The sequence below is a fragment of the Eremomyces bilateralis genome (genome assembly GCF_010015585.1).
Source record: "Eremomyces bilateralis CBS 781.70 unplaced genomic scaffold P152scaffold_8, whole genome shotgun sequence".
Lineage (NCBI taxonomy): Eukaryota > Fungi > Ascomycota > Dothideomycetes > Eremomycetales > Eremomycetaceae > Eremomyces > Eremomyces bilateralis.
Window position 1 is genome coordinate 797,513 of NW_022985074.1, and position 18,664 is coordinate 816,176.

The 18,664-nt window shown below is 50.0% G+C and overlaps 6 protein-coding genes across 6 annotated transcripts; 4 read left to right on the forward strand and 2 right to left on the reverse strand.

Annotated features, from left to right (window-relative positions):
- Nucleotides 1–212: 212 nt before the first annotated feature.
- On the reverse strand, nt 213–1,752 carry P152DRAFT_435430 (profilin). Its single transcript, XM_033677529.1, has 5 exons — nt 1,359–1,752; nt 1,285–1,300; nt 1,150–1,234; nt 891–1,019; nt 213–804 (listed from the first exon to the last, which is right to left on the reverse strand). Exons 1-5 carry the CDS (start codon nt 1,369–1,371, stop codon nt 670–672), a joined length of 378 nt encoding a protein of 125 aa, XP_033534666.1. The 5' UTR covers nt 1,372–1,752; the 3' UTR covers nt 213–669.
- A 764-nt stretch (nt 1,753–2,516) lies between these two features.
- P152DRAFT_336219 (uncharacterized protein) lies at nt 2,517–4,924 on the forward strand. The gene is made up of 3 exons (XM_033675299.1): nt 2,517–2,735; nt 2,785–3,985; nt 4,039–4,924. Exons 1-3 carry the CDS (start codon nt 2,643–2,645, stop codon nt 4,803–4,805), a joined length of 2,061 nt encoding a protein of 686 aa, XP_033534667.1. The 5' UTR covers nt 2,517–2,642; the 3' UTR covers nt 4,806–4,924.
- Nucleotides 4,925–5,049: 125 nt separating this feature from the next.
- On the reverse strand, nt 5,050–6,192 carry P152DRAFT_366880 (uncharacterized protein; the record flags this gene model as incomplete). Its single annotated transcript, XM_033675437.1, has 1 exon — nt 5,050–6,192. A coding segment is annotated over one exon (1,143 nt), but the record flags the coding sequence as incomplete, so codon positions are not given.
- Nucleotides 6,193–7,505: 1,313 nt separating this feature from the next.
- On the forward strand, nt 7,506–8,404 carry P152DRAFT_336860 (uncharacterized protein). The gene has a single exon (XM_033675301.1). It carries the CDS (start codon nt 7,624–7,626, stop codon nt 8,185–8,187), a length of 564 nt encoding a protein of 187 aa, XP_033534669.1. The 5' UTR covers nt 7,506–7,623; the 3' UTR covers nt 8,188–8,404.
- A 3,854-nt stretch (nt 8,405–12,258) lies between these two features.
- Nucleotides 12,259–13,276, forward strand: P152DRAFT_371628 (serine/threonine protein kinase; the record flags this gene model as incomplete). Its single annotated transcript, XM_033675524.1, has 2 exons — nt 12,259–12,829; nt 12,897–13,276. Coding segments are annotated over 2 exons (951 nt in total), but the record flags the coding sequence as incomplete, so codon positions are not given.
- Nucleotides 13,277–17,705: 4,429 nt separating this feature from the next.
- Nucleotides 17,706–18,355, forward strand: P152DRAFT_458205 (uncharacterized protein). The gene has a single exon (XM_033679403.1). It carries the CDS (start codon nt 17,921–17,923, stop codon nt 18,308–18,310), a length of 390 nt encoding a protein of 129 aa, XP_033534671.1. The 5' UTR covers nt 17,706–17,920; the 3' UTR covers nt 18,311–18,355.
- The last annotated feature ends 309 nt before the right edge of the window (nt 18,356–18,664 follow it).

The window sequence follows — 18,664 nt, forward strand, 5'->3', positions numbered from 1 at the left end:
ATAGAGGATTCGGATTCCCCTAATCGGGCTAGTCGAGTTCGACGAGTAAAGGCAGGTTTGAAAATCGGAAGGGAAGGGGTAGAGCTCCCAGTGTGCAATGATTTATGAAGAAGTTGGTTGTCAAATCCATCAGAACTGTCAAATGAGTATATTAAGGGTCCAAGCTCATCACGATCAACCATATTGGAGAAATTCACAGCAAATGTATTATGCTAGTAACGATTATAGTCACTTATGCTCACAGTTAATAATTTGAGAGTTTAAAAATTGACCTTGACGTATGACCACCCCCTGATACGGGCAACTTTGCCATCCGTGAGCATTGTCTGCTGAGGATGCTCTTGGGCGGAACAATGCTGCCGGGTAGCAGTCGTCGTTTTAAAGCGGTCTCCGAGGCAGATGGAACGAAGAACTTGATAAAATGAATATATCACTAGCCCTCGCCACATCGAAGTACAATTGCAATGTTATACCATCTATCCTAAAGATGCCAGCTACAGCAGAGGACGGATGTTCCCTCGCTTAGGATTTGATCATCGCATTTCATCCATATCATTCGAGCGCATCCGATGCGTCCCCCTCCTAGGACCAATCCGCCAATGCTGGATGTGCGAAGAATGCACGCATGACCTCTCGGCTCTCCTCCATGAGCCCTGCCATGTGACCCTCCTAATACCCTTGTCCTTTCAAGTAATCGGCGAGATTCTCAACCGTTGCCGTGGCATTCGGCAGTTGTACGGTGTCGGGATGGTGAGCAATCAATAAGGCTTGGTTCGTTTTTGCGATAACCAGGCCTTCTCGGCCCTGGATAAGAAGGTCTGTTAGTTGCCATTTTTCAAGGAACGCTGCGGATAGGAAGCTAGTGTAGCAAAACCAGGGGGAAAACACACCTTCTTCAACCGCAAGCTTCCCTCGGTATTGACAATGATGTACTTCTCTCCTTGAATGACTAAAGACGTGATACCAGAATCCTCTTTGAGTGCCTTTATGATCTCCGGCATCTCCTTCGAAGGTTCAATCTATGTGCGAATGTTAGTCTCCAGGTTTGTTCAGGGACCGGTTTCGCGAGACTGCGGCCTATGGGAATGCGTATCCAAATTCGCAGACTCAGGGCAGCTACGCAACATGTCGGATATCTGGATGACGTACAACAAAGCCTGGTGACGATGCCCAAACCGAGGAGCCATCGGCGGCGAAAATTGCTGCCTTATCGATATATTTGCTCCCGATGAGACTGGTAATGGTTTCAGCACTGATTACAATCAATTCCCAAATATCCCGTACCTCTTGTCGATGTAATCTGTTGGCATCGTAGCTATCAGTCATCTGCCTGGCAATGCAGTCAGAGAGGCACTCACCTTGCCAAGACATGGCTGCGGAATGAACGGAGAGGTGTTCTGTTGTGAGGAGATGGAAGTTTGAGGATGGAAACAATCTGAAGATCAAATGCAAGACGGCCGGAATAATTTCGAGCAATCTGACACGAGCGAAAGGATAATGAACGGCTTCGTATCCGGATATTGTATCAAGTCAGGTTGTGGACATGCGGGACTGAAAGGTGTTTATTGTTCTGTTGGTTTCCTCCACTGAAGGACGTCAGTCACCTGCCCCGCACCAGCGATGGACTGGATGCCCTAGGCATCAAGGCATACTCCTTTATTCCTCCATTGTATCCAAGACCAGATCCAACCTGTCATCACGATATATGTACATATCGTATATACGTATTAAATGAGGCTACCTTCCTAATGCACTCCTCGGTCATTCTCATCTGGGAATCTCGGCATCAAGGGCCATCTTATACATCCGTTAAGCCGAACATCCTCTCTTGCAGCAGGGCCTGCTCGATACCCGGTGTTGGACGGATTGGCGCTTTCGCCTCGGGGACAACCACAATTTGCTGACCGCGTGAACTCACTTAGCGTGGGGTTACGAGTTCTGCAGTCTCCTGCTGCGGTTGCGCCATCTTGCAGAATTACATGCTTAGGAAATGGAAAATGGCTGCACTAGGACTCCAAGGGAGCTTCTGTTTCAGTGTTTCCTGATCGCGAAATCTGCACTGTTGCCCATGCGCTCCCTCGCTTGATGGTTCTTCCAGCCCACCGACGTGCCGACATCTACGGTCTGCACGCACTACGCGTAGAAAGGTACACATACCGGCAACAATCAGAAAGTGTCTCGCAAGTGTTCGGGCCAAGTTTGTGGTGTTGACGCTCATCTTCAACCCCACCAAAGTGTCCCAAACAGTCGCGGATAGACCCTTTGATTGAACTCGCATTAATATATTGCTTAGCCAGTTTTCGACTCTGATGCGACTCATGCGAGGGAGAGGTCTATCATTACCAAATTCTAAAAGATCCACTCCCATGGAAATGGATTCCAGGAGCATCAACTAATGCCTCGACGGAGGGTTGTCAAGACTCTATTCCCTAATGGCTAATATTACCCGGCCCTTTTAATACCAATTCGTGCTGGTGCGAAGCCAAAGTTGCTGCCTTGATGCCTGATACCCTCAGTTGACCCAAGTCGAGTTGAGTCTGAGTTGAGTCGAGTCATCGGTCAGATATTTCGTATACGCATCAAGCGCAAATTGGCGGAGCTACTCTTCGCAGACCTTTCCCACGGGATAAATAAGAAGGACTATGTCTTCCATAATAACATTTGCTGCCAATAATGATCTCTTCCGGAAACGCAAGAGGGTCTTCCGCGCTTGCGAATCATGCAAGAAACGGCGGGTAGGTCACTCCCCCTTCATAAAACCAGTCATTGCTAACGTAGAGCTAGAAACGCTGCACACACGTCTTTGATGAACCTGATGCTGTGTCAGCGAATGAACCTCAAGTAAAACTGCCAAGAAAGGCCCCATCAAGTCCCCAAGCTCAAGGACAAGGTGGCATAGTCGTGAAGAGCCAGGTGAAGTCAACAGGAAATCTATTTAAGGCCTCCGTTCTGAACGGCGATGGCCACGAAACACCGTCGGGATCACAAAAGAGGTCAAAGTCGCCAGTACCTCCTCGATTTTATGGATATCTGCATCCCGAGACGGAATTACGGCACCAGATCCGTGATCAGAGTCGCAACCCGCAGGTTCTCCGTCACCAATGCGGCTATTGGATTCAGACAGAGGATGGCTCGGAGATGCCAGCGGCTGGATTACCTCGCGAGTCACTCGCTCTGTCAGACCTGAGCAATTCTGCGCAAGAGGCTCTTTCTAAGTACCTACATGCGGTTGACTTCGGTATTTGTCCACCTCGGCAACATCAGGATGCCATGCTGGAAATTTTCTTTTCTTTCGTCCACCCACTCCTTCCAGTGGTAGAGAAGGATGTATTTCTCAAGCAATATGCCGAGAGGTCCGAACCACGGCTGCTACTACAGGTTCTTTGCATCATCGCATCCAAACATGATCAGGCGAGGAAGCATTTGTACCTTGGTCAATCAACGGAACTCCTTTCACCCCGCGATTTCGCTCAGAGGCTGTATAAGTCTGTTTGTGCCGCATTGGATGCTCGACAGGAGCCGAATAGGATTGTGTTAATCCAGATTAACGCCCTCCTGTCCATGTATTCGGAAGGATATGATGGTTTCGAGCAAGCATCCTTCCATCTTGTCACCGCAATTCATCACGCCCATACGATCGGACTCCAATTTGGGAGGGCACGCCAGTCGCATCATGACGAGTATCTCGATAACCTTTGGTGGTGTTTGTGGTCCCTCGACCGCGTTACTGCATTCACCTGTGGCCGTCCGCTGAGTATCAATGACCGAGACAACCGTCTGGACAAGATCACGACCCAAGAGGATCGGAAGTACACACCGTTTGGTATCTGGCTGCAGCTTTGTGAAAACGTTGACACGGTCATCAACTACTACAGGCCGACTAATGAACCTCTGACAAACAATGGCTGGGAGAGCAATTTCCCTGCATTTGAAGACTTTCTAGGAGGCGATGAACGAGTAGTTCAAATAGACCCTACTCTTCTCGGTATGCCACTCTCTTTCCATCGTCAAAGTTGTAAACTAACAAGTGCTATGTAGCCGCACTGGAGTTGTTCTATTATGCTGTCGCGATGACAACATACACGTCGAGATCCTTGAATGATCCCGAAAGGGGTTCCCCAGCCTATCTTCGCCAAAGTCATTCAGCCGACAAAGTAAGATGCATCTTAGGTTCTAGAAGTCATGAGAACCTCCCTCCAGTATCTATCATCCCTTATGCACTCTCGGTTGCCACCTCCGTCTCGTATCGTCACTACAGACAGGCTCAAATCCAACGGAAAAAGGAAGAGGCCCTTCAAGAGCTTACGACATGTTGTGTCTTGCTACGAAGGATGAGATACCAATGGTGGTCTGCCGCCGCTATGGCCGAACTCGCCTCCGCCGCGCTTGCCAAGGCCGATCGACAAGCAGAAGCGGCACGACAGCCTTCTGTTGATGAACAGCAGAAAAACGAACCGGAGTCTCGCTTACATGCACTTGCCGCCCTGGCTCATGCCCAACCGGTAGATTCAGATCCGATGAATCGGCCATACACATCTTCTTCTGCCGCTGGAGGGAGTAAGATCCCTTCAACGATAACCTCGTCATTCCCTAATTTTAGCGCGACCCCCACAATGAGTCCATTGACACCACAGTTGGGCACTGCCACGATGGATCTGACCGACTCCCTCGACTGGCTAAACTTCGACAATTGCTTCGACAATATGGATACGCTTCTTGGTAGCTCAGGGGCCGACATGTCAATGGAGATGTTGCGACCGTTTGATGATGGTGGACTTGGATTACTAGAATTCCCGCAACAGTAGATATTTCTTCTGGCTGCCTCCCTTTTACGATTCCATTGAATAGCCTCCATGGTCGCACCGACAGATGGATCTGAAGCATATCACTCGGCTTCGAAAGCTCCCGGTCATTTATGAAGGCACCTTTCCGCCTGGGATTGGTGAATCCCGAGAATAAACTCTAGTGAGTCGGAAAGTTGATGACACATCCCATCATTTGCGAGGTTGGAATGGTGTTACCAATTCCCGGCCGTGGAGGGACCTAGCTCGCCTCTACTCGGACCGGATACTTCTCCAGACTCTCGTACCACTGGATCACACTTCCGATCAAGAAAGCCCAGCTGCCCCAGAACGTTGAGCAGCTTGCTTGGTACTGGGCCCAGCTATCGGTATCGTACCCGAAGGCAGGACAGATGGTGAACCCGATCCCTCCGATAAGATTCCAAAATCCAATATGCCAGCCAAGCACACCGAAGGCTGGCTTCCACCACTTCTTCTGTGTCTCAAGCATGAACAAGGTGCCAGAGATGATGAATCCCGTGCCACCGACGACTTGAGGAGTCCAATAAATTCCGTCTTCTAGGCCAGGGGACATTTTGTTGAGAATCCCGGGCAAGGCAGTAAATCCCGAGATCCAAAAGACCGTCGCGCCGATCAATTGAGAGAAGCAGGCCACGAAACCGATCTCGTGGAAGAAGTGCTTCTTCAGGTCATACCACGACGGCGACCATATCCACACCAGATTATCCGCTGGCTTTCCGGTTTCTTTCCGCCCTTCTTCTACGCTCCTTGACCGCCCGGCTTTCTTTCTAAAGATATTCCAAGTCTTTTGGTGATGATGGATACAGTGCTCAATTGCCGGCTCCACTGGCCTGGCTGCTTCGTCCAATGCCTCGTGGACTGCCCACCCAAAACACCCGTCCCGGTTCTCATTGAGGGCTTCTAGAATCAGCAAGATACTGCCAATTTCGAATATCGTTGCTCCAATGAATGCTGTCACACCACCTCCTACAAGCTCCTCTCCCTTGAACTCGCTCTTCGGTCGGATGAGCGGGAGAAAGTTGAAGAACCCATTAATGCACCATATTACACTCCCAAGGGTGAATATGACCGCTACGAGATATGAAATATCAAAGACCGGTGCCTTGGTGAACATCCGTGATATCCCTCGCAAAGTAGAGCGAATCGATCCGGTTACGGGTATCATGTCAAGAGTTTGACTAGGGTGCGTACGTTGAATAGAAAGTTCATGCCGGCCTTTGCGGTTATTTCGAGGCTTCCAGACGTACGTCACCAGCGGTCCTGGTTTTGCTCTTGGATGCCCTTGGGCGAACTGATGAGCATCTTTGTCGCCTTCCTTTTGGACCCGAAACAAGGCACGGGTCGGGTTCGCGAAATGTAAGGGGCCATTCGTCGCATTCGGGACGGCCTTTAGCTCCGGATGAACATGAAATGGCTTGTGTCCGTGTTGGAAATGTCCGTTTCGACCCATCGCTTTTCTTTATTCCGTAGCTCTTAACTTCCACTCCCTCGCCGCGAGTGATTCATAATAGGGGCCATTGTCAGTCGAAAATATCCATGGGACGTATCCTTTTAGGGGTGAAATATAATCAAATGTTGGTTTTAGGTAGAAAATACCTCGGACCTTGGGGTAAGCTTGAACTGCGCGGAATTTGGGAGCTGCATCAGTTGATGAATTGAACTGACGTCGCATTGACCTTAAGATACATCCACGTGATTCAGCCCTATGAGAAGCACACCTGTGAGCTGGTTCATTCATCTACGTGCCTCGTCCCATGGATCTTGATTCTTGAAGGCATCTTTAATAACAACATCCAAGGTGGTAGGTAGTGAAAGTATTAAGTATATCATCAGGACTTGAAATCCACAAAGTGCTTTAGGACTGTTGGTAATGGTGTGCTCAGTAGCTTCAGAGCTATTTCCTAGATATCCTCATTTCCAAATCCTCCGTTCTGGATATTTCCTAGGCTGGAGACAGTCTTCTAACTTCTAAGACTACAGACGAAGTATTTCGTTTCTCAGATATTTCGACACTAAGGTAATAATTCCAATCTCTACTATCTTCGTACAGCGGTCAGACGCTCCGGTCCGCAGAAAGTCGAATCCAAGCTCTTGCGTTGCTATTTTCTAAGTCTCATCTCAAATCCAGTCACCTTTCATGTCATGCTTTTTGACGGGTTCGAACATGACTGTGGAGTGTCGATCAACGTCAAGTCTTCGTCAGTCGCCGCAGTGACCAGCACACTGTCTCGATGACCTCTGGTGTGCGAGAACCTTATGTCCGTTCGTCAACTCCAAGTATAGCACCGAAAGAGCATTGGGTAGACCAGGCAAGACTCAGTGATTACTGGCTTCCATATTCCAACCCTGCACGGAAGCGGTGTGACTGGTGGCAGCTCCGAATGCCTCCAATCCATGAAACTTACTGCTAACGCACTAGCCAATCAGATATTCCATACCAGGTTGGAGATGATGTTCACAGAAAGGATCAGGAGAAACCATCCGATGGAAACTTGCATCTGCCTTCAACATGGATCGCATCCTGGCGGCTACAATGCGAAGATGATTTATGTCCTTGACGGTTGACCCCTCATCCTCGATAAGAATGGAAATCCAGGCTCCAGCTTCCATTTGATGGTACCTGGGTCCTGGGGCTGCAACTTACCGCCGAGGCGCATTTGGCAGGCTTACTCACGAAAAAAACGTATCCAGGCCAGCTCCATTTGGCCATTCCTGCATCTCGATTCCTCGGAGCTGTCGAACACTCGTCTGGTTGCCTTCCCAGCCAGCTATAGTCAACATTTGCGCAAGGGGTGTCATCATGTACATTGCCCATGTAACAGGGTCGTTTCCCCTCCATTCTCGATTGGTAAATCAACACTTGCGCAACGGCATTGATCATGAGTACCAGTATCTCGGATACCTGGAGCTGAGGGAAGGCTCACTGCTCACTGCTCATTGCTCAGCGTGTCAGTCAGTCCGACTCCCACCAATTCCCGAACCGCCGCATTGGTGTCAACACGAAAGTTTACTCAGGACAAACAATCAGGATGGCTCCCAATCAAACTCTGCGGATCATGACATCGGAGACGCTAGGCGACGAGTGACATTTTGGAACCCCCATGCAAGCCTTGCTCCCTACTCAGGATTTTTTCGGTTCGTCATCAGACCGACGAAATGTTCCGGTCATGATCTGCAGGAGAGGCAAAAGAAAAGAAAGGCACATGCCGTTGACCACGATCTGAATCTTATTGGGGCGGAACAAGATCTGGAAACAAACTGCTCGTTGTGCACCGGTCAGGCGCTCACTTCAGCACTCAAAACTCAAAAGCAGCTACTGACCGGGGTTCTCAAAGACTTGCTACGATTTACGAAGATTCTTTAGTGCCCAGTGGTGGGTTGGATTGGCGAGTGGCTTGATCAACAGCAAGTCATCGAGCCCCCTTTCTTTCCCCAGTTATTCCAGTCCAGGTACAGATTTGAACACGGGTTTCTAGCCTTTTCTGGAAGTATTCGAACTTTGGTCAAATTTCTCTCCCTGCAGATGATGGCTGTTTTTATCCCTGGTGGAGAATGCTGATCTCTGTTTCACTGTTCAACAGTCGTTTCTGGGATCTTTGGAAGTTTGGATTGATGACGACTGTAGATTAGTTGCCAATGATCTGCATTGGTGTAGACTAGGGCCTGGGGCATGCCATATTGTCTATTGAGGATCGAGCGAATGTGGCTTGTTCTCAATTTTGCCTTGCGGTTCCATCGGCGGTACTGGATGACTCCCAAACCCCGATTCCTGGCTTCCCGCATGTCGCAGCTAGCCGTATCATGTTGTCAGCATTTCGGCACTTGAGTGACCGCACTTCAGATCGGCCGGCATTTTGCCAAGTTCTGGACTTCTGCCGATCAGCTCAATACTATTACAAGCATAATTCGTGAAAATAGCGAGAATAGCGACAAGGAGCGGCAGGGCTGGTGTTGGACTTGATATGATGGTGGGGCATGACTGACTGGATCCTGGATGAGCGGAATGGGCGATGGTGAGAAGGAAGGATGAAGTCACCCCCATGAAGAGTCTCAACAGAGGCCCCAGCAGAGGGCACACTGGGGACAAGGGTGATCTCAAGTCTCAACTCTGAACTCACTGATCGATTTTCACGATTTCACGATTTCACAGTCAAAGCGGAAGTGAAGTGAAGAATCAAGGAAACATGGGTGAGGGGAAGCCTGCTGGAGATTACGCGCTTCGTACCCAAAAATACGCCTACCTTCACGTCCCTGTACCTGCACTGCACCAGCCCCCAGGCATTAAGGCATTAAGGCAGCCATGTCTCCCCTTCGCGCCTTCTCGGATCTCTGACAGTTTTTGATATTTCGTGTCCATCTCATCGCTCATGTCAGGTCTCGCACTCTTAACTGAGGGTTGAACTGATAAACTCTCCAATAAGCTCTTGCTTTCAGGTCTCTGCAAAACTCCAAGTCCTGTTTCTGAACGCCCGAATGTTTTTGACGCTGGCGCTGTCGGGGTCCCTAGTGGGCCAACGTATCAGATTCAGACGAGTATCTACCTACTGTGGGCTACAGTCAACATCCTCACATCTCTCATATGAGACGATGGAGATCGCCAAAGCAATCGCGAAGGAGTACCCTATCATGATGACTGTTCGCAGTCTTACAGCATCGGTGTGCAACCTCTCTGAGGCTCGCACGAGTAAATATATGTTGTACGGAACCTTTGGATACCTTCCTCACCTTGGGATTGTGGCGGTACAGAGAGAGCCTTTTCCCTAACGGGATCACAAAACAGGCAACAGCCAATAGGACAGCAAGCAGAGTGAACTGAAAGCAGACAGGATGCAGCAGGCAGCCAGAGAATTCCGCACTTGCCTACGATGGGTGATCTGCCTGGTGGCTTCGTGTGGTGAGTGGTCGCCTCACAGCTGGCGCCCTTCATTTCCTTGGGTCAGTTGGGCACACAACATCAGCATCGTAATTCAGAAAGGGACCCTCCTCCGGAGGATAATTTTTCCCAGGCGTTGTTGATCTGGCTTGCACCCGGTTGCGGGCCCGTTGCTGGGTTGCTCGGTGCTCCAGACCAAGATTGCCCCATCCCCTTGTTCGGCAAGCAGTTAATGGGAGGCTTCAGAGTTCTGAGTTCTGGGAGGTGAGAGCCAATAAAGCAAGCTGTATTATGTCCAGCCGCATTTGCTTCCATCTGTATGCTCGAGGGAGCCAGTGACGAGCCAGTCCCGGTGACACAACCATCTCGAATTTCTCGATCCATTTGAAGAATTGGAAGGCGGCGAAAACGTTTTTTGCGCAGTCATGCCGAGCATCAGACTCAGACAGGGAGCGCAGAGCATGGACCGCGAGACGAAGAGACGACGGCTGCAAGCGGCAACGGGCCTGGCATTCGCAAGCCGATGGGGCGAAGTGGCGCCTGCAAGCCTGCGTGTGCTAAGTGCCATGAGCTAACCCAGGCAAGCAACTAGCAATGCCGAGCGGTGGGTGCACCGTGTATTCGCTGTCGCCCAGATGCGACATGCGACCGGAGGGCGGAGATGATGAAGTGTTCACTTTAGTCCCTCCCATTTGCTGCGCTTCGGCTTACCCTAGCCCATTGCGCCCGCGCCTCTCTCCCCCCCGTCAAACAAGAAGGTGGGCTTGGGGTATGGGCGCCTTGAGCGGGTGACGGGAATAGAACCAGACAGGAGGAAGCGTACGTAACACGGGAGAAAATCCAACCCGAGGCCCAACCACAGAAATGGTGGGAACTGGGAGAGTCATGGTGGCAGGAATTGCAGAATGCAGATGCGGTCCATGAAGGAGTGCAGGATTTGCGTGAGAGCCGTGTGGGCGGCAAAGGGGGATCGGATACTCGCAGCCTGGCAGGAGAGGATGGAGGAGGCATCGATGATTTCGATCAATAATTCGATGACCGGAACCGTTGACGTACAACGAAGCTAACTAACGGCAGACCTTGCCAATTCTGCAGAGCAGAGTGCAGGCAGTAGAATAGGGCCGTGCAGAAGTGTCTGAAAAAAAACGAAGAGTCAGAGCACCACTCCACTGATCCACTGGGCATGGAAGCACGATGCCGGGTGGTGGTGAGGCACTGCAGGAAAATCGCCATGAGGATCCGACATGGATGGTTCGAGACTTTGGTTTGGTGGGAGGAGGAGACGGGACAGGAGTGAGACCGTTGTTGGCCTGACGCCTGTTGATGTGGGCACACCATCATCCCGATTCCCAATCCATGTCCATCAAATCATCAATCCATGAGCTGGGATCCGGTCTGGGTCTCTGGGAGGCAAATTTCCTTTTGACGATGAACGACAAGGGGAGGGGGAAGGGGGGGTTTCGGTGGTGGAGGGAAGCAATACGGATCCGCCAGTCACCGTCGCCCCCTTCAGAAATTGTGGATTTTTTCCAGTATGGAATTATTATGGGCCTTTATGGTCTGCACCCATCGGCGCATGGCAAGTCGCCGGATTGCCATGGAGTTGTTGTCGTGGACTCGTGGTGGACAAGAAATGGCTGGTTTCAGCAATAGAACCGGCACCCACCATATCATCATAGTCATCAGAATCATCATTACCTATTCTCATCATCACGATCTGGTTACAGATTCATGCATGCAATAGCCTGATATTATCATATTACTGTGGAATGTGAATACTGTCTCATCCATGATCAAGTTCGGGTCCAAGCGGTAGGAATCTAATTGCCTTGCACATTCGCGCTAATCCCGTTGTCCGCCTCTCTCTATTCTCTGCTAGCGCCGCTCTATGGGTTGCTTGATCGGTGGCTTGTCTCGCCTTGTCAACATTCGTGTAAATTGTTGCTCTTTTTATCCTTTTATGACACCAACCTGGTGGGGCCTGTCTTCATACCCAGTTGTGGAGCTCATTCGTCCCGCCCAGTCACGTCGTGGGCTCGTGGTTGACTGGTGGCTGTCGAAAAATACATACATCACCGATTCACCATCCACCAACATCAACTCCACTCTCACCACTCAACCCTTCTCCCTCCATCTGTCACTCCTTCGGTCTTATCTACTCCTAGTACTCCTCCTACTGTTCCCTCCTCTCTATCCTCATCCACCCTCTGACCTCCATATAATTTTCATCTTCTCTCATTTATTAAATCTTGTCTGTTTGTCTTCCTCCTTCTACTCATCCCTCGCCTTCTCTATCCACCCGTCTCCCTCCACCACCCCATCTCCATATCACGACTCTCACCAGTAGAGCGACCACTGTTCCGCGCTTTATTCCATCGTAATATTCCTGGAGGATTCCGTCCGGCTGCTTTCTCAAGACCACCGAGCCCTCTCTTTGGTCTTCGTACTCTCTAATTGTCCTCGGAGCCCTTCACTGGATTCCTGAGGACCACTTCACAGTTCTGGACGAGAATGCTGTTTCCACCAACACCACCGGCCTCACCACCACTCGATGGATTCCCAAGTCCGCCCCCGGTGGTTTCCGCTCGTCCCCCGGAGTTCCTCCTTGGACATGTACTGGCTGGACGGCTCCAGTTGACTCAAATCCTCGGTGTTGGCGCCTATGGAGTGGTCTATCTCGCCATCGATATCCTCACCAACACCAATTATGCCGTAAAGGCCTTGAATAAGGTTGGTCTGGAGCCCAGGCAACGGAAATTCCAGAAGCGTGAGATCCAGCTACACTACATGGCCAACCATCATCCCGGAGTCGTTTCCATGGTCAAAATCCTGGAGTCTTCAGACACCACCTTTGTCGTTCTCGAATACTGTCCGGAAGGGGATCTCTTTTCTAACATTACAGAGCGGGGGAGATATGTTGGCAGCGATTTCCTGGCAAAGTCTCTTTTCCTACAAATCCTGGACGCGGTTGAACATTGCCATAACCTGGGTATCTACCATCGGGACCTGAAGCCGGAGAACATCCTCGTGACCGATGGTGGTAAGACGGCCAAGCTTGCCGACTTTGGACTGGCCACCAGTGACCGTGTGACATCCGACTACGGCTGCGGTTCGACCTTCTACATGTCACCAGGTACGTGCATTTCTCGTTGTTTCTTATTCTCGAAGAGCCCTGGAATTTAACCTTCGTCTCGCTGCAGAATGTCAACAAAGCAACCCAAGGGCCTTTTCCAGCTATGCCTCTGTCCCCAATGATGTCTGGAGCCTTGGAGTCATTCTGGTTAATCTCACCTGTGGCCGAAACCCATGGAAGCGGGCCTGTTTTGAGGATACCACATTCCGCGCCTACGCCCGGGACCGGAGTTTCCTACCTACTATTCTTCCCCTTTCCCAGGAGCTCAATGGCATCTTGACACGCATTTTCGAGCTGGATCCGTCCAAGCGGATCGACTTGCAAGAATTGCGGAGGTTGATCGTTGGCTGCGATCGCCTCACCACCACTCCTCAAGTTCAGCCGATCACTGTCCCCCAACAACCCATTACCCCCCCTCTCTCCCCTTTGGCCTCCATCTTCCAGCCCGGACTCCAACAACCCGACTCGTCCTTCCAGCTCAATGTTGGCCTCGACGAGCATATATACGAAACCCGCCAGGGTTCCCGCGACTCGAACCTATCTACGGGTAGCTCGAACTCCGATACGTTATCCACCTTATCCGATGGCTCTACGACCTCGGCCTCGTCGACGTCGACATCAACCTCTTCCTACACCATTGTTCAAAACGATCATCAAAAACCGACCCCTGCGGTACAATTCCAACCCACTTGCTTCGTTCCAACCCCATCTGGAGGAGCCTTCTGGAATGAATTCCCTAGCCAGGTGTATCGTCTTACTCAGATGATGCAGCCTCTTTTCAACCAGGTCCATTCTAATGCCAGGATGCAACATGTCTTCTAAGGCCTTCTTGATGGTTCCCCTTTTCACGGACTAGGAGCGACCGGATTCCATGGATCACGAACAACGGATTTTCAACTTTCAATTCACTTGTGAATAATTTTCTCACTTCAACCTGTGTATACTGGGGACCTTTTTTCATTTACAACTTTCTAAATCCGAAGAGTAACGATGGGACGATGAAAAGTCATGTTGATGCGGATCTTTTGTTAATCGGCATGGAGTTGGTCATGTTCAATGATGTACAGATGGATGGTGGAGTCGACTTTTTTCTTTCCTTTGTTTAACCTGGGACATCCGGTTTCTGTCAGGATCCGATAGAATGTGGTTGGCGTACCAGCTTGCGGCCTGAATGGTCGGATAGAGGAGGGTTTCTTCAAGCGGCTTTCAGGAGTTCTGTTTTCACGGCCTTTTCAACCACAGAGAAACCGGAGTTGACATTTAGAGTGGAGCACCGGCGGTTTGTTTTCAACACGCCAGTTTCATCGATTCACGCGATTTACGGAAGGATTTACCGGATCACGAGAGGATTTCACGCCTAGAGACACTTCTTCGAGGGATACCATATAATGGGCTTCAAAACCGAGCACGGGGTTCGGTCGTTCTCGAATCATAAGTCGATCAATTCAGATGACCCCTTAAATTTACGGACTTCATCCACGGCAGTTCTTGACACTCGTTTTCCGAAAGATACCCAATCTTGTTTCATGCAGAGCTTCTGTAGCAGTATCACAAGGGGGACGCAATCGTTATCTCATATTTTGAAGGTGTTCAGCGATGGTATGGTGGTGGGAGGCTCCCTATTGAAGGAAGAAACCGTTCAGCACACGCTGATAGAATTCTACAAGCCATATTGCAGTGTTCACTGAAGAACCCGTGTTACATTTCTTTTTTATGCAAGTGATTGTTAACCACCAGATCAGTATCGGCGCCCGCCACGAGACGTTTGTTTGGTTTCCGTTTAGCGGCTCTTCGGAAAGAAGGCAAATGTTATCCACCAAGTGAGTCTTGATGATGACATCTGGCATTTGCCAATTCTTCGGAAGACTAGTCACGAAGCTCGTCCCTGGAGTGGTTCCTATGGCGGAGTAATGAGTAATCTGTCTAAATTGGCCCCGTTCTAGTCCTCGATGGACCGTCCAATCTAAAGGTCTTCAAGATGCCACAAGGACCCTCTAACATTCCCAATAACTGAAGATAATGGTCCACTATTCTTCCTGGTACCAGCATCACATATCTGTCCGGTCATGGACGGACTGGTGTCGCCTTTGCAATGTTCGTCCGCGTCCGCTTGCGGTCGATCATGGGCTCCCGTCCGCTTGATCCTAACATTGCATTTGCCAATCCAACCAAAATTGATGACACCGATCCAGCCGTTGAATTTAGGGCAGCATGCAATAAGCGTAAGGGCAGGTCGTTGAGAGCACGTCTACCCGTTTGCGTAGTGTGAGATCTGGCTCCCTTGTCGTACCGTGGCATCCATAATATTCACCAAATGAGACGGCTTTGCCCAGTGCCAGCCGCCATCCCAAATGACGATGCCTGCCACTGTGCCACACCATGTCCGTAATCGGGTGGCCACTCAGACCAGCCAGCGTCTCAAGGCCACCGACATGCTCTCTTCTCGCGCATGGTCTTTTTTTTGGGTGAGGCGGCCAATTGGCGGGGTTGGGATGATACCGACATGACGCATGTCCCAGCCCCGCCGATGGGCTTCCCGGTTGCCTATCGCCGCTGTCTCAATCCCAGTCGATTAGCTGCCGTCCAATATGCAACTAACCTACATGTTACTCGATAACCTGAGCTGATCCGTTGTTAGTTCTCTATGAAGCGCTGAGTCGCTGACCGATGCACGACGTCGGCCGCATTAATAAGGTGCCACTTGGAAGTTGGAACAGTCTGCATGCGTGTTTTACTTAGGGTCTAAGGCGTCTCAACACAAGCCTGAAGTCTGAACCGTGGATACGACGTGAATCTCCGTCTTACTGCGTTCCGATATCGAACTCCTGCAGATCCTTGGCATTTCATCTGTAGCCACTCCAAGACAGTCGCAGGTTGATTCCGAAGCAGAAGGTCGGCCTGGACCCTGCTGACTGCGGTCGCTGTGTCCCATCCTCCCATCCACTTCGATGTCGATCTGGTGATTTGGAGGTTATGGGAGTTGGAGTCCGTGAGACAGTGGTGACGCCACCTTCCACACGACACGGGCCACACGGCACGATGAGACGATGAGACGATGAGACTATGGGATCGGCACATGGCATTGCCGTTGGAGAGCGACAAACGAATGTTGAGGATCTGGACTGGCCGATTTGATCGATGATTTGGTCTGTATGGCTCTGAGGAGACTGGGTTTTGCTGTGTCATGCCTCTTTCATCACTCCCTGCCGCGATCAACCTTTACTCAGGACTGGTAAACACCAGTGGAGTGGGATAATGAAAAAGTGCGGAGCTTTGGACTGCTTACAGCCAAGCTCACTTGGACACGCTAGCAATAGAATCCCTTACTACTCGTCAAGTCTAAGCGAAGCATTTCTCCTTGCGCATCGGGCTGAATGAAAGCATCAACCAGATCAGTGTCTTGACATCATCTTCATGCGAGGCTAGACCTGCGACGGGCTGTGGACTGTAGGCGTGCAGACTGCTGGATGCAAGAGATTCATTATTCCAGCCAATGGTCAGAGCCACTTGGACTATACTGTAATTGGAACTCCGTGCGATGAAGGAATCATGATCACGATCGCTTCGTTAGTTCAAAACTATCCGTGTGCTCCGAATATAACCTCTCCCGTTCTGGCTGTGTGCAGGACATGCAACTTTAGCCTCTAACAGCTTGAGTATTTACCCTGGCAGGAAGGGTATTATTACTGTCTGGGTTCATGCATCATAGGGACTTTGCCATGTGGTTTGCTGGCTGCTGTCTGATGAGGACAATTCTCCCAGCTGCATCCCGTAGATGGCTGTTGATGAGGCTAGCAACAGCCGACTGTGCCATGCCCTGGCACATAAGCAATGCCGACATGGGTATTCCGTAGAATCGCAGAAATGACTCCGTTTATGAGAATGCCTGCAGGTTAATAGGCGCTGATCATGTCACACCGGTCAAGATGGGGACTTTTTAGTGGTATTACTAGTATCGATCCTAATCTCCATCTCTTTTTGCGTCTATATCTGTCAAGCAATCGTCACAAGCATGTATGCAGATTGAATGGTGAATGAAGATTGATTGACTAACAAGGTACCTAGGATTCCTCCTAAGTGTCACGGTGCTATTTTGGAGGACCATGGATATGGATCACTATCGTAAAACAGCTTGTATTTGACGAAACGAAAGATGAAGAAGGAGAATGGGAAACCAGAACAGAGAGAGATATAATATACACAAAGCGGGATTGTGAATCACCACGTGATAGCCCCTAACACATCGGAGGCATCACATCACATCTGCATCTGCATCGTATCGTGAGGCATCCGTATCAGGCCATAAGGCAACAATACATTAACGCCTCAAAGCACGAAAAGTACGACCGTGACACTAAGGATAAAACCCGAGTTTCATCACGTGATGTATGTTTTGCAAACATCGAAGGCCCTATATAGTAAGAGTAACAGGACTTTGTGTATATTAAGATCAGTGTTGCAATTGCGTGTATAGTAGAAGATGTAGATTGTTATGTAGGCTATATAGGGAAGCTCAGATACAGATGAGATGATCACCTGATCATTGATGTCTGATATGTGTCTAAGGCATGAACTTGAAGGTCTGGGTCAGGGCTAAGGCATCATTCTGAAGCCTCAGGCATCGATACTCATGCATATCCTGATTTATCTCAGCCACAGCTCAGACCGTCGCTCGAAACCTGGCTTGCGCCAAGCTACGCTAACGCCCAAATGGGCTAGCTGGGAGTAAACTCCTTTCAAGGAGGTCTGAGGGCACGTGGCATGACTTTAGGAAGAGAAAGACGCAGAATCGGAGTGATGAGCATTATCGGCCTTGATATCACGAAAAACAACACGAGACTCGACAATTTGACGCCATAAGATCCAAGAAAATGGTACCGGACAGATATATATCTAGATTTTAGATTGCCTACGTCTAACCATGATAGGATAAAAAAGGTGCTAAGGCTGCCTCAGAGGCGTAGTGGACGAGCGTATATCTAAGCGATCAACCTCCCATACTACCTATTCGAACTCCACGCCATTCGCACTGAACAAGGAGAGACAGTGAGGTCCTAAAGGTCGATTAGTGTGACAAAGATCCTTCTCGGTATGCCTAAAGCAAAGAAGACTAAGAGCCGTCGGCATCGAAGGGGGGCCAAGTCTAATTCCGCTCCTAATGCTCCTAGCACTAGAGGACGAGAACTCGAGCGGATCCTGGATATCCCGGGCTCAGAGCTTGCATCCTATATTAAACAGTTGGTGCGGGCAAAGGAGCGTCGCGTCAATATCCACGATGAGGTTTCCATTGACGACATGCTGTCTATGCAGGTGAAGATAATCGAGTCTACTTTGAGGAGGTTACTACGCGATCGATATCCCCAAAGTCACACTGCTGTTGAACCGAAGGATCTACAGATCGCTATTCTATCCCGCCTTATCTTTGCAAAGCAGGATACAATCCTAATCGCACAGACAGGCTTCGGAAAGAGCTTGATATAGAAGATCGCTGTTAGGAGGCCTCGAATCTTCGTAACCTGCTACTACCACACTTTCGCTCTATGTCATGTGTCCCCTTGATTTTCACTCGTCAACTCATATAATCCCTGCAAAACGCCCCCAGACGGCTTTCTGAAGAAAGCCCAAGTCGGCGCTAGCCGGGGGCGTGGCGCTAGCGCCTTCTTCTTGAAATCCCGTGTGGCTGTGCGAGATAAATTCTGATGATTGCTATGGTCCGAGGCCTGTGGCCTAAGACCTTGAGTGTGGCTGATGTCACAGAGATGTGGCTGGTGGGTTTCAAGGAGGATTATCAAGGACACAGTCATGTGAGAGCTGTGTTAGGACAGCAGAGGAGAG

What these genes read in the sequence shown, in the direction of transcription:
- P152DRAFT_336860 (XM_033675301.1), top strand. Translation starts at nt 7,624, where the DNA reads ATGTACATTGCCCATGTAACAGGGTCGTTTCCCCTCCATTCTCGATTG.
- P152DRAFT_336219 (XM_033675299.1), top strand. Translation starts at nt 2,643, where the DNA reads ATGTCTTCCATAATAACATTTGCTGCCAATAATGATCTCTTCCGGAAA. An exon ending in AATCATGCAAGAAACGGCGG is followed by an intron (nt 2,736 to 2,784) that starts GTAGGTCACTCC and finishes ACGTAGAGCTAG; the next exon opens with AAACGCTGCACACACGTCTT. An exon ending in AATAGACCCTACTCTTCTCG is followed by an intron (nt 3,986 to 4,038) that starts GTATGCCACTCT and finishes AGTGCTATGTAG; the next exon opens with CCGCACTGGAGTTGTTCTAT.
- P152DRAFT_435430 (XM_033677529.1), bottom strand. An exon ending in CATCGTCACCAGGCTTTGTT is followed by an intron (nt 1,020 to 1,149) that starts GTACGTCATCCA and finishes ATTCGCACATAG; the next exon opens with ATTGAACCTTCGAAGGAGAT. An exon ending in GAAGCTTGCGGTTGAAGAAG is followed by an intron (nt 805 to 890) that starts GTGTGTTTTCCC and finishes CTTCTTATCCAG; the next exon opens with GGCCGAGAAGGCCTGGTTAT.
- P152DRAFT_458205 (XM_033679403.1), top strand. Translation starts at nt 17,921, where the DNA reads ATGCCTAAAGCAAAGAAGACTAAGAGCCGTCGGCATCGAAGGGGGGCC.